Here is a 13,630-nt window from a genome sequence, read left to right on the forward strand (position 1 = left end):
TTTTGCAGTATGTAATCATTTTAAAAACAACAGGAAGCTTATTACAGCAGTCTCTCAATAACAATGGACTGCTCCAGATTTAGCCAAGACTGTGCTGTGAATCAGAGCTGAATCAGGAACCATACAGACAGGCCAGACCTATGGCTTCACACTCACATGACCTGATGGACGACCTCTTCCCAGCCAATGCACATTACACAACACCTCTGGCATGAGTCCACTGCTGGGGTCTATGTCCATGTGGGAGTAAGAGGGGGCCACATCCCATAATGCCAAGTGACCAAGAGCCAAGATAACTGCTGTTACTTCAACTAAAGCCAAGTGCACTGAAAATGTCTGTTTCCCACAGCTTTACACACCCTCCATTGTTTGAACCACAATCAAGTCTTTCCACTGATTTTCCCAGTTGTCAGAGCAAAACATCAATATCCTGCTGGACAACAGAGATGGAACAGATTAAGAGACTTGGTGTAAGTGTTTATCCACACTGACCTTCAGGTTTACGGGAAAATACATCCACTTCTATGGCAGAGCAAAGAGTGGTCCCTGATTAGGAAACACATCAGACGTTTTATCTACTTTTCCTTGGTTCCCCCAGTTTGGGAATTGAAATATGAGGATTAAGACACTTCCACATTGAATCATGACCAATAACTTTTTTGTAAAACAATTTCAAAGCCATTCAGGTTTCCTTGATTTAAAAAAAAAAAAAACATTTCCACAAAGGTGTGTCAGCCCTGACATAGTACATACATACATGATTTCAACATCAGACTGCACTCCTTCCTCTGTCTCCTTCACATGAAGAAAAGGCCTCTGAGTGTCAGAGTTCACTGGTGCCTGGTTGTTGCCATTATTGGACTTTTTGTGTGTCGAGGTTCAACACCTACAATTTAAACCTGCCAATTCTCAAAAGTCAAATCAGACCAGTTGATATTCAGCAAGTCACTTCAGTGATTCATCAACAGAGCCACAAATGAAACCATGAGGTAACTATCAGCACAAAGCCAACCGTGACCCTCGGATATTAAAAGGACAAAGCAGACCAGAACGGGTCACAAAAGACATTCAGTTTCCTCAAACACCTTCCTACCTCTATTCACATGCTCGACTTAGTCATTCACTCTTGACTCATGACATGCACACAAAGTCAATATTGCCACACAATCTTCAGGTCTTAAGGTTATGCTACAGCATTTCTATGAATCCTATTTCCTGGATTAGTTCAATATATTAAAAACTATATTTACCAAGAACTATAACAGAGGACTGATACCATTGACGGTGGTAGTGAGAGTAAAACTATATGTAGCCAAGCTGTGTGCAAAAGTATTAATGTCCGCCCTAACAGGAAAGTCACTGCTTAACATGCTGCATTTCTCTAGTGCTGGACTATTTCTTGGCCGCTGAACGTAACATCATATTATGCAGATGAAACACTTTTAATCTGATAATTAAAAAAGGACTCACCTGGCAACAAATGCGATCTGAACAATATTTCAAAACATATGAACGTGGATAATGTGTTGAAAAGATCAGGCTGCATGTGGGTTTTTTTTTTTGTAGAAAAACACTAATGCAGGTTCATTTAAGTTTTCTGTTTACAAACTGCACCAGGAGCACATAGACAATACCTGGGCCTAGTCTGAGGTAAACCACTAATCTATGTGATTGAAAAAGCAATGCTATAGCAGCGTTTGCACTGCAGTTCCTGCCCACTTTCCTGTTTTGCCCCTCTCGGAAATGTAACTTGTTCTGTGTGATAATGTGTTTGTTCATTTGGGTCTGATATCTACACCATCACCAGCACTGAGTTCACTTCAGGTCTGGTCCCGAGCCAAACTTAGGAGCCTTTCATGATGTCCAATCCAAATGGGGGTTCTGTCTCTTCACAGCAGGAGGAAACATTTTACAAACAGCAATAAACAAGCCGTCTAACACACATCAAATAAAATGACTGTACTGCAGAGTGAATATATTGACCAGATGGTCGCTCTGTGCACACTGAGGTGGTCAAAGTCACAGTGCAAGACTGCGTTGGTTGATAAAACCCATCCTGTCTATGAAAACACTTTGCAGTATGTAAAGATGTTTTAATGCCATCATTACACTGCAGTAGCTCTACTTCAGACCCTTACCCAGGGCCTTTCTGACTTTTCCATTATCTAGAATTGAGGTCACTGTCGTTGATTTCACTCCTGTGGTGTGTTGTATCCCGTCATGCCATGCTATGTCCTGCTATCTAGTAAAACAGGCTGTTTCTCACCTTATTACCAGTAGCAGGGGCGGTGCTGACATTACCTGCAGATGAGGAGTCCTCATGGTCGGAGCTCAGGTACCCATCGCTTCTCCTGTCGGGGGTGCTGCACCCGGAGCCCCGGGAGGTTCTGCGGTTAACCTGGAAGCACGGAGACAGCCTGCCGTCGTCCCCGGAGTCAAAGTCCCTGCTGTTACGGAAAGGCCGCCGGGCGTCCCGGGGGGTCCTGTGGCTGTCCCTGTAGATGGGCTTTGGTGCCAGCAAGTTATTCCTGACGAAATTCTCGTTCAGCTCGGCGTCCTCGTACTCCCGGTCGCTGTTCTCCTCGTTGTCATTGGGTCGAGGGATGGAGGCAGGGGCCGTGTCCGCTTTCTGGCAGATGTACTTCGGTGGGGGGACCGGGATGGGGACTGGTTTACCTGTCTTGCCGCTAAACCTGCTCCGTTCCTGGCCGAAGGAGCTGGTTAACCCCATTGTGGTCCCCGCGATATGAGGCTTCACGCCTCCAGAGTCGGCCGCCTTGGTCCTAATATTTGCCGTCTTGGAAAAGCCAAACGAGTCCGCGTTGAAGTTTTCATCCTTTCCTCCAAACCCCTGCGGCTCGTTTCTCCTCTGTCGGGCCACGGTGGTCTGCAGGTAGATCATCTTAAATTTCTCGTGGGCCAGAGCCCTCTGAAGCCTCTTCAGGTTGGCTTTACATGTCTCCAGCTCCGACTCGATGTCCTCCACCGAGTGCAAGTCCATTTGCGGCACCTCTCCGTCAGGAAACTCGTTCCTCCAGTGTTTCGCAAATTCCTCCTGTTCCCACATGTCGCCGTTCACACCGGGCAGCTGAAGCTATCTCTCCTGGCTCCTGGCCCAAAACAAACAGCCGGTCGGTACTGAGTCGGACACTTTCACACCATCCTCAGCCTCCCACGCATACAAACAGCAAGCGTACGTGTGTGCCGTGCGTGTGATGCGGATTACAAGTTTACCCCTGCGCTGAAAACTTTCGAGACTTCCTGTATTGAGACGTGCTGCATTCAGGTGCTGCTCGGACAAAGTGAGTTTTGACTGTTACATGACGTTTTAATACAATCGCTGAAGCTGATTTTAAAGCAAAAAATAGAAAACACTGACAGTGCTCCAGTAGCGTTATGGTCTATAAATTGACGACAGTGCCTACTTTGTGCCTACCTAGATTAGCATGGTAGCCTGATCTGTTCGTGGTCAAATTGCAAATTAAATTAAAATACATAAGAGAAAACAAATTCAATCGTCCACAAAATAGAAACTTAAAATACAATAATAATTTAGTGTAAACTCTGATTTCTACAGTACGCCTAGATGAACTATTTAATATGACTTTACCACAAAAAATTACTCGTCATGCTAAATATAAAAACTCGGACAGTGAGTGAATGCAACTACACCTAGCGGAGTTGCAGCCGTCCTCCGCTGTCAATAATCAAACAGGCTTTGTGCTTAAATGATCACACCTGGTTTGTTTCAAGTCACTTTTATTCACATTTTTGGAAAAGAATATAGTACACATGTAAATGACAGATTCAACTGTAGACTGCTGAATTAGTCTTTTCACTGGGAAGTATAGAAATATTAATTAATTAATATATTAATATATAAATATAAATGTATATATTAATATATAAATATTTGTTCAAAGATAATATTGAATATTAGGCTGCAAGGTCTACTTCTTTGTTTGGATGTACAGAGCGTTTTAAAAGCCAAACGCCAAACATTAGTCTTATGATCACTGTTAATTTAACTGCCATCAGCAAATTCCGTGTTTGCTTTTGTAATTTTGTATTGCCCTGAAGCATGCACTATTTTATGGTGCGTGTGTGTGTGTGTGTGTGTGTGTGTGTGTCCAATGATTTTGCATCATTAGGGAAAAGCCAGAATTTGAAGTAACACAGAAGGCACAGAAGAAGTGAACTTATCCATTACAACAGTCAGGTTAATATTTGTAGTACATTACCTATTGACACAGTGACACAGATGATTTTTGTCAGGGCTTTTTGGATACCCATATTATGATATTCAGTGAAGAATGAAAACTATGACAGTGACTTTAAGAGACGTCTCTTCACAATAAGGACAAACATTTCCCAGAGTAGTGATTTGCCAACTTGCATTATTGCAAAACAGGAGTCTGACACCATTCTCCTTTCCTCCAGCTGGTGGTTTTAGTGGTTTGACATTAAGGAACAGACTAGTTTTGATTGTGCTTTAATTTATCAGGCTACCAGCTGTCAGGACTGAGAGAGCACTTAGCTGGCCCTAGAAACACCTTTGTCACATTAGTGCTTTGGACATGCATTTGTGTGTACATATTGGGCACACGCATATGTCATAACTCACAGAGGATAAACACATCTTCATCTCCATTCTCTTGCATGTTTAGATGCACAATATTTTATCATTGCAAAATAATATTTGCTGATATTTGCTGTCACTCTTGCTCAACTTTTTTTAGCCACTTGATTTATAGCACACCAGACAGGCACTTCACATTCAGTAGTCCCAACATTTTTAAATTTTGCAGTGGGAAAAGTAGTTACATGGTGATATTCACGACTGATGAATACAGAAACCTAAAACCCAATCACCTTAATCTCAGCAGGATACAAGCTGCGCCCAGATAAAACTTGGTAAGCAGCCAAGCAGTAGCCTTCCAGTAAAACAGAGCTGTAATGCTATACAGCAGAGCAGAAAGCTATCACTACAGGCAGACAATGACTGGGGAGGGTGGAGGTGCAGATGGGCGCTTGGTATTTTTGAGTGTTCATTTGGATTCCTGCCCAGAACAAAAACACTGTCTGCCTAAAAGCTTTCAGTAGCCAGGAGGAGTCATTGATTCCCTTGCTAGCCTGTGAGTTCTGATTGGGTTACTTTAATAAATAGACAAAGGCTATGACCAGCCTGTAGTCATGAAACTGATGCAAGGACATCTGTGGTTAGTCTACAAGTGGTCAACAGGCTACAGTCTGCCTGCGAAATGGAGAAGTCTGAGCGTGACTAAGTCATGCTTCTCATTCTTTACCCTTATGATTGTTTGAGCAAAACAGTAATGTAGCATCTAGGTTTAGTTAGGGAAGTTTTTAGTGCAAACATAATGGGGGCTGACTGGGGAAACAGTACATGGGTCTTTATGCACAAACAGCATTTTGGTAGATGTTCAATAATTAAAAGGTAATTAGAGCTTATTCCCAAAATGTTTTCATTCATTGTTACAGTACAATAGCACACTTTACACGGCAGTCTGAATCTGCACATGGCTATTCTAGTATTCATATACTGTGCTATGCTGCAGCAGGGTGAGGCTTCTATCAGTGGTTGTTCGATGCCCTCTTGTGGCTGCAGACAGAACAAGCATGAGGACTAGTACAGTGCATCAGAAAACAGTAAAATAGCCAAGTACAGCATAGTACTTTATTATTAACTGGATCATTTCCACAGGGTGTCAAGGACTGTGACCTTTATTAAATGTGTAAATGGTGCTACCAAAAGAGTATGCCATACACTGAGACGACAAAGATAAAGTAAAAACATTAGAAAGTACATATGCTTTCCACAATTTGACATGTCCTACATCACTTAAATCCAAACACGGGCACAAGTATGTCAAAATAGACACAAATATATCATTATAAAACATGTTTCAAAGTGTATTAATTGTGCAGAGGAACAAAACATATACAATTTCTTATCAAAATATCCTCTTATTCAACATATATAATCTATAAATTCCACTCACAAGTCCATGTGCAATTTCCTCTGATATCTCTATTAAGGCAAAGATAGGACAGCACCACCGATGCAACCAGTGAAGTTACAGGTAGGTAGTATCAAAGGCCACAAACACCTTTCAAAAGATGTTAAAAATATATTTTGAAAAGACGACAAACTACAGTTTTGGGTCAAAATTTTCACCTTCCTGAGGAGTAGTAAGAAACTTAAAGATAGTGATTCATAAGCCATCAATGATTAGGCCTGGTCTTTCATATTATAAAAACAAAGGTGATTTAATGTAAATAGATTTTAAAAGAAGAACTGTATCATAAATACCTACAGTACCACAACAGTATACCGATCTTCAGATCGAAGACTTTCACAGTGACTCTTTGTTAACATGACTTTTCTTTGCATAGTTAAATTATTTTCTGATAGTAAATACATAAAAAACTAAATCACTGTGTGAAAGACTGTATTTAGTCATTGTGTGGATAAAACCGGTCATCTGCTAACAGAACAAAGTGCAAAACTTATACACAGATTGTTCCTGGGGCTAACATACACTAGCCTTACGAAGCAGTTCTCATGCTTTTCTGAGGGCACTTGCTACCAAGGTTTCTCGCCTGGTAGTTACGAACGCCTGTTGTTTCTCATAATAGGCTGCCTCATTAATAAAAGTGGGATAGACGGTGCCTGAGCCTTGGTAGTGGATGGTCTTTCCGTCAAATGTTTGGAACATAGGGTCACCGGGGTTCAGTGGCTCCCAGTCACAGTCCTGAAACAACAACAAGCAGTAAACACTTGGTGGGGGTGTTGTAATTTCAGTATGTGGCTCAAACTTAAATATATCTTGGTTTCACTTTCATCATACCTCATATTTACAGGTCAACACATCAGAAAGAGAGTGAAGTCAAGGATAATTCAGACTGTTTTTGTTTGTTTTTTTTTACCTGAAGATTTGGGTGCACCATTGCAATGATGTTTCCATTGGCATCTCTGGGGTAGTCGACCCTCTCTGACACCCGAAAGACCTCCACTGTACATGGAGGGAATTCCATGCCTAGAAATGCACAGACAACAACATCCCCATTAGTGTGAGTATCAAGAAAAATCCTGTATAGCATAAACTGTTGAGGCCACTGATTAAAAATGTGACTTATAATAATAATGTTCAAAGATGCATGATTGTTTTCCAATATCAAGAAAAATAAAAGAAATTAGGAAAAAAAAAAAAAAGATTTAAGCAATCTCGGCCCTAACGCTAAAGTAGCTATAATACCTCTGAGTACAATTTTTATACGCACATAACATCAGGCACTCAAATCAACATATTTGAATTATTTATGAAGTTTCTGTTGTGTGAAGAACGCATCTCTCTCTCTTACCTCCTATTTCTATGTGTACGTGTTAAGCTCTTGGGACTGACTGTCTCTAATATAGTACAGTTAATCTTATAGCTACATACAGTGGGTACGGAAAGTATTCAGACCCCTTTAAATTTTTCACTCTTTGTGTCTTTGCAGCCATTTGCCAAAATCAAAAAAGTTCATTTTATTTCTCATTAATGTACACTCAGCACCCCATCTTGACAGAAAAAAACAGAAATGTAGAAATTTTTGCAAATTTATTAAAAAAGAAAAACTGAAATATCACATGGTCATAAGTATTCAGACCCTGTGCTCAGTATTGAGTAGAAGCACCCTTTTGAGCTAGTACAGCCATGAGTCTTCTTGGGAATGATGCAACAAGTTTTTCACACCTGGATTTGGGGATCCTCTGCCATTCTTCCTTGCAGATCCTCTCCAGTTCTGTCAGGTTGGATGGTGAACGTTGGTGGACAGCCATTTTCAGGTCTCTCCAGAGATGCTCAATTGGCTTTAGGTCAGGGCTCTGGCTAGGCCAGTCAAGAACGGTCACAGAGTTATTCCGAAGCCGCTCCTTTGTTATTTTAGCTGTGTGCTTAGGGTCATTGTCCTGTTGAAAGGTGAACCTTCGGCCCAGTCTGAGGTCCTGAGCACTCTGGAAGAGGTTTTCTTCCAGGATATCTCTGTACTTGGCCGCATTCATCTTTCCTTCAATTGCAACCAGTCGTCCTGTCCCTGCAGCTGAAAAACACCCCCACAACATGATGCTCCCACCACCATGTTTCACTGTAGGGATTGTATTGGACAGGGGATGAGCAGTGCCTGGTTTTCTCCACACATACCGCTTAGAATTAACGCCAAAAAGTTCAATCTTGGTCTCATCAGACCCGAGAATCTTATTTCTCATAGTCTGGGAGTCCTTCATGTGGTTTTTGGCAAACTCTGTGCGAGTTTTCATGTGTCTTGCACTGAGAAGAGGCATCCGTCGGGCCACTCTGCCATAAAGCCCCGACTGGTGGAGGGCTGCAGTGATAGTTGACTCTGTGGAACTTTCTCCCATCTCCCTACTGCATCTCTGGAGCTCAGCCACAGTGATCTTTGGGTTCTTCTTTACCTCTCTCACCAAGGCTCTTCTCCCACGATTGCTCAGTTTGGCTGGACGGCCAGGTCTAGGAAGAGTTCTGGTCGTCCCAAACTTTTTCCATTTGAGGATTATGGAGGCCACTGTGCTCTTAGGAACCTTGAGTGCTGCAGAAATTCTTTTGTAACCTTGGCCAGATCTGTGCCTTGCCACAATTCTGTCTCTGAGCTCCTTGGGCAGTTCCTTCGACCTCATGATTCTCATTTGCTCTGACATGCACTGTGAGCTGTAAGGTCTTATATAGACAGGTGTGTGCCTTTCCTAATCAAGTCCAATCAGTTTAATTAAACACAGCTGGACTCCAATGAAGGAGCAGAACCATCTCAAGGAGGATCAGAAGAAATGGACAGCATGTGAGTTAAATATGAGTGTCACTGCAAAGGGTCTGAATACTTATGACCATGTGATATTTCAGTTTTTCTTTTTTAATAAATTTGCAAAAATTTCTACATTTCTGTTTTTTTCTGTCAAGATGGGGTGCTGAGTGTACATTAATGAGAAATAAAATGAACTTTTTTGATTTTGGCAAATGGCTGCAATGACACAAAGAGTGAAAAATTTAAAGGGGTCTGAATACTTTCCGTACCCACTGTATACCTACATTACAGTAAGTCTGTAGAATAAGAAACTAGAAGATGCTACAAACTGCCAAAGTGGTCTTATTCTGCTTATTCAGCTTATTCAGAACAAGAGAGGAAGTGGTTCTTGGCAGAGCTTGGACATGAGGTGAGTAGATGCTCAAATTAGCCTGTGAGTCTCAGACCACTAAGATGGATTGATATACAAGTTGCATAACAAGGCAAAAAGGAAGAGTCTTCCAGTGGTCACCGTAGTTTTCCCACTGAATCCCTATGATGATTATTCTTCAGAGAAAGTCATATTTAACAGTAATAACGATCACTGCTAAAACCAGTTCTTTCTTCACGCTGCTCAGCTTCGACATGCAGGAACACAGCTCATCACTGGGCCCAAACTTTCATGAGCAGCAGTGTGACCCCACGGCAGAAGATTACCACAGCATTGGCAGCCAGACTCTAATGACATGGAACCCGACCAACACCCAACAAGCAGGCCATTCAACCGCAGGCCAGCCAGGGGAAACTAACAGACTGCAACTCACACTTGGCACAGGCTGCTTGTTTACGTAAAAGAGGAAGGAAAAGCTGCCTTTCACAAACATCGCACACACGGTTGCACGCCTCAGGGAAGACAAGGGGCAGAGCGGTGGCGTGATGAGCGTGACCCAGATACATTCAGAGACTTAGATGTGGGTACTTTTGGATGAAGCACCCATGGGCATGTTGTCACAATTCATTACTTGACATTCGGATGTTAACAAGCAGGCAGACTGTCTGTAAACATTACAACATTACATAACATGTTAGAAGTCATAATAACAATATTCCCTAATCAAAATTCTACAGATACTTTCCTGCAATCTTTGAGCTCCTTGGACTAATTCAGTGGTTATGTATGTTTCACATTCAGCTGCACTTACCTTCATTGAACAGTTCGATGAAGTCCAGAGCATGTTTGAGTATTACCCTCATAGCTTCAAAGATGTTACTCCTTAATACACCTTGAGGCTGTGGACCCACTTCAAGACCTGCAATTAAACAATCAGAAGACACGTATGTTCTGCCACCTGACTGAATCTGTTTTGGTGCCCCCGCAGCCCACCAGAGTCAGGAAAGATAGGTAGATGTTATTATCATGGGAGAATTACTGAGCATAAAAGCTCCACAGAAATTTGGCTGCACTCACCCACAGGGTGTTTGGCTACAGAGCGTGAAGTGGAATATTTGAGAAGAGGATGTTCATTCAGCAGAACAAGACAACTGGCTGGAGCGATGGCTTTCTGTAACACAAAACCAACGAACACAGACCAAACTGTGAGGGCCTGCTTTAAGGTTCTGCTCTGCAAAAAGCTGTTCAATCATTACTGATGGTTCAGCATGGGTGAGTTTCTGAACTGAAGAACTACTGCTGACAGTAGAAAGTCAGTCACACAACTCAAAGTTCAGTTTGATTTGCAGCACAGGTCTTTGCTGATAGTACACTGTGCTGGTTAGTGGGTCATTCCTAAAATCAGTCATTTATCCATGTAATGTTGCACAACATTTTTAATCTAAAAGTTAGAAACACATCTCTTAATTAAAACGGCCAAAGAAGGTTTTGTCTCAAGTTGAGCAGGAATTTGAGGCTGAAAGCAGATAACTAAACTAAACAGCTGCCCCTCTGCTGTTTTTGGACAGTTATTCAACATAAACAGATCATTGTGTTATTGACACAGGTGAACTGAACCTTTAAAGAAACCTAACACCTGTTCACCATCATTTATTTTCTTTTATTTTTACAATTCAGCCTCAAACTCCTTCTTGATATAATGTGCACATACAGTGCTGTGTGTGTAATATGTGTAACACATGGAACACAGTAAAATCCAGTGTCACCTGGATGTGGTTCATCATCTGCAGGTTGAAATGGTCTTTGGAGCTTTCCAGAATCAGAGTGCAGCCCATGTTGGACGTCGTATTGTGGAGGTCAAAGATCACGTCGTAGGCCTCTGGGCTTCCTTTAGGGCCAAATATCTTGTTGATCTCCTGGGCTCTGTGCACCTCGTAGGGCAGGTCATGTTCTCCCATGGTGCTGCGGGGCACACACAGCATTAGAAAGCAAGTCAGATAACAGCACATTCAAAGTTGATCAAATTCAGCAAAAGGAATAATTGGTTATGAAACATGTTAATGATTTATACAAATGTGTTCTACATGCCCTAAGTGTGGGCGGTAGTGGAAGACTATGTGCACCTTGTATCAAAAGCTGGAAAACAATATTTTCTGTTTCTGTGGTAAACATGTGGTTCATCTTTACTACAGTTCTCCACATGTGGATAATGGAAATATATTAGTACCTGCAAATGATTATCATGATACAACCTATTTTACTGATGTGAACAGTCATTGTGGCTATTAAGTTGTTTCAGGAGTACAAAAGCTGGATTCAGCCGAACAGTGGCTTCCTTTTGTGAGCACTGAGAAGAAACTGAATTCATGTTCCTTACACGTCTGCACTGTGAGCTTTGTTTTGTCCCCAGGCTAGACTTGCTTTATTCACCCCCCAGACAGATGTTCTAGACGCTCTGTGCAGAGAATGAGAGCTGCCCCCCTTTTTCTCTTAGCTCTATTAAGACATTTCAAAACAACCATTAGTGTAGGCTGTTCTCCAAGCTGCTGCAAACTAAATAGTGCCTCTGCTGTGCATTTTTGTCTCACCTCTCTCATGTTTGCTTTTACATCCCATTTTCATCAATATAGTGTGAACTGCAGCTGACAAAGCAGAGTCAACATACTAAATTCATTACAAACACTAAATATGGTGAAATCCAGAGCTGTCAGTCTATTTAGGTTAAAGAAAAGGACACCATTAGCTATTTTTAGAAAGTGCTTAATCTTCTTATATGCTGCCCTTAGAGAAACCACAGTTTGTAAGCTGAAGAGAATTTATATATTTAAATATTATTTAAAAACCTGCATGCTGAAACACAGTACAATCTGAGCTTTACGATTTACATATTAATATATAAACAGTAGAAAATGGTGACTATCAGTGCTGTTGGTTTAAAGTAAGCATATCTGTCAGATAAACACAGTGGACTGTAACCCAGCCCCTGTTATGTAACTAGCAGAAGTATAACATGTAGGAACAATGGAGAAAAGAACCTCACAGGTACAGTAACCTGAGTACACACCACACACCCTGCAGGAACCCTGGGAATGTCCGGGGACCCCTGGAATGATTTAGGAGCGCTGGGAGACAATGGTGTTATCTAACCACATTAGTGGGTTGTTGTGTGTCTTTCATGCACGCTCAGTAAGTATATGAGCCAGCGTTTGCGTAAGACTTTATCTTCCACTACACTGCACACGAAAGAGAAATACTGGGGAAAAAAAAAAAAAACCTGCTCGGTCACGTTTCGCTCACGTTTTCCCCTACAGGCTGTAGCTGACAGCTGGGGCCGCGCTGCTCCGCTGTTATTGGCACAGGGGCTGGGGGGAAGACACGGCTGACGCTGACGGTAAACACACACATACTCACAAACACTCTCACACACACACACACATACTACCTGTGGTCACAACAGACCGATGGAAATGTCAACGTGACCGTCTTCCTGCGGGAATCCAGAGGCGATCAGTGCTGATCCTGTATGACCCTCAGGCATCTGTTCAGACCGCGTTGGTTCCAGTCATGTGTCCTCCAAGCAAGGGATCCTTTGACATCTCCCTAATTTCTCTCTCTCTCTTACGTAATGTCACGACATTACACACACATCTCCACTCACTGTAACCCTGATCTTCAAGGATCAAACACTGGATCACAATCGCTCCTCGAGTCTAATCGTTCGATTTTTTTGTCACTTCGATCTCAAAACATCAGCCACAACAACAAAGGTCACAGCTTTAGGTACAAATGCGAACATGGGTCATGCCTTGAACCCAAACCTGTAGAATGTCATCAGTGTTTTGCTAAATGTCGATCCATTCAAGGTAAAAACATCCCCTCGACCTGTGTGACACCTAATGTATTTACCTGAGGTTTTCAGGGGTGAAGGCTCGGTTCAGGTCCGTGTCTACATATCTGGTGCACTTCTCCACAGCCTTCGGGTTGGTAATGAAGGGTTTGACCTCGACCCCTTTCCTCCGAATCTCGGTGCTGTTCTTCATCCACAGGTTGACAAGCGTCACGCCTGACATCTCGTTTCCGTGCGTCCCTCCGAATATAGCGACTCTCCGGGCCTCGGCAAAGCGCGCAGTGCTGCTGTGGGAAGACATGTCTGGAGTCCCGCGGGCCTCAGGTGTTCCAGAGCAGCACAGACAAAGTTTGCACAGGAGCTTCGCAGCCTTCACTGTGTTTAAATGCCTGTTGTAGTAGCTGCGCGCTTACGTAACGCGCCCCCCCGTAGGCTGACACCGTGCGTAAAGCGCGATGCGCATGTCATCTTGACCTCTACGTTAACGAGCTTCCGTCAACACTTTAACCACCGCTGTGATTTAACATCGTATTAACTCTTGTTTTCAAAATAAACAACATAAATAAATAAACAAAACGTTGCCACATACCCCC

General features: G+C 42.5%; 2 protein-coding genes and 1 long non-coding RNA gene across 3 annotated transcripts in view; 1 reads left to right on the plus strand and 2 right to left on the minus strand.

Annotated features, from left to right (window-relative positions):
* abr (ABR activator of RhoGEF and GTPase) overlaps positions 1–3,067 on the minus strand; it is a 111,226-nt gene extending 108,159 nt beyond the window's left edge. Inside the window, exon 1 of the mRNA XM_026327748.1 lies at positions 2,302–3,067. Coding sequence (XP_026183533.1) covers positions 2,302–3,067 — 766 coding nt within the window. The remainder of the gene's footprint in view (positions 1–2,301) is intronic.
* Positions 3,068–5,680: 2,613 nt separating this feature from the next.
* On the minus strand, positions 5,681–13,435 carry aspa (aspartoacylase). Its single transcript, XM_026329400.2, has 6 exons — positions 13,097–13,435; positions 10,957–11,152; positions 10,268–10,361; positions 10,002–10,109; positions 6,949–7,058; positions 5,681–6,773 (listed from the first exon to the last, which is right to left on the minus strand). Exons 1-6 carry the CDS (start codon positions 13,336–13,338, stop codon positions 6,582–6,584), a joined length of 942 nt encoding a protein of 313 aa, XP_026185185.1. The 5' UTR covers positions 13,339–13,435; the 3' UTR covers positions 5,681–6,581.
* Positions 6,956–9,653, plus strand: LOC117152722 (uncharacterized). The gene is made up of 3 exons (XR_004463218.1): positions 6,956–7,092; positions 9,189–9,229; positions 9,438–9,653. It is a non-coding gene; the product is annotated as an uncharacterized LOC117152722 (long non-coding RNA).
* Positions 13,436–13,630: the final 195 nt, after the last annotated feature.

This window comes from Mastacembelus armatus, chromosome 14 (assembly GCF_900324485.2).
Source record: "Mastacembelus armatus chromosome 14, fMasArm1.2, whole genome shotgun sequence".
In the NCBI taxonomy this organism is placed as follows: domain Eukaryota; kingdom Metazoa; phylum Chordata; class Actinopteri; order Synbranchiformes; family Mastacembelidae; genus Mastacembelus; species Mastacembelus armatus.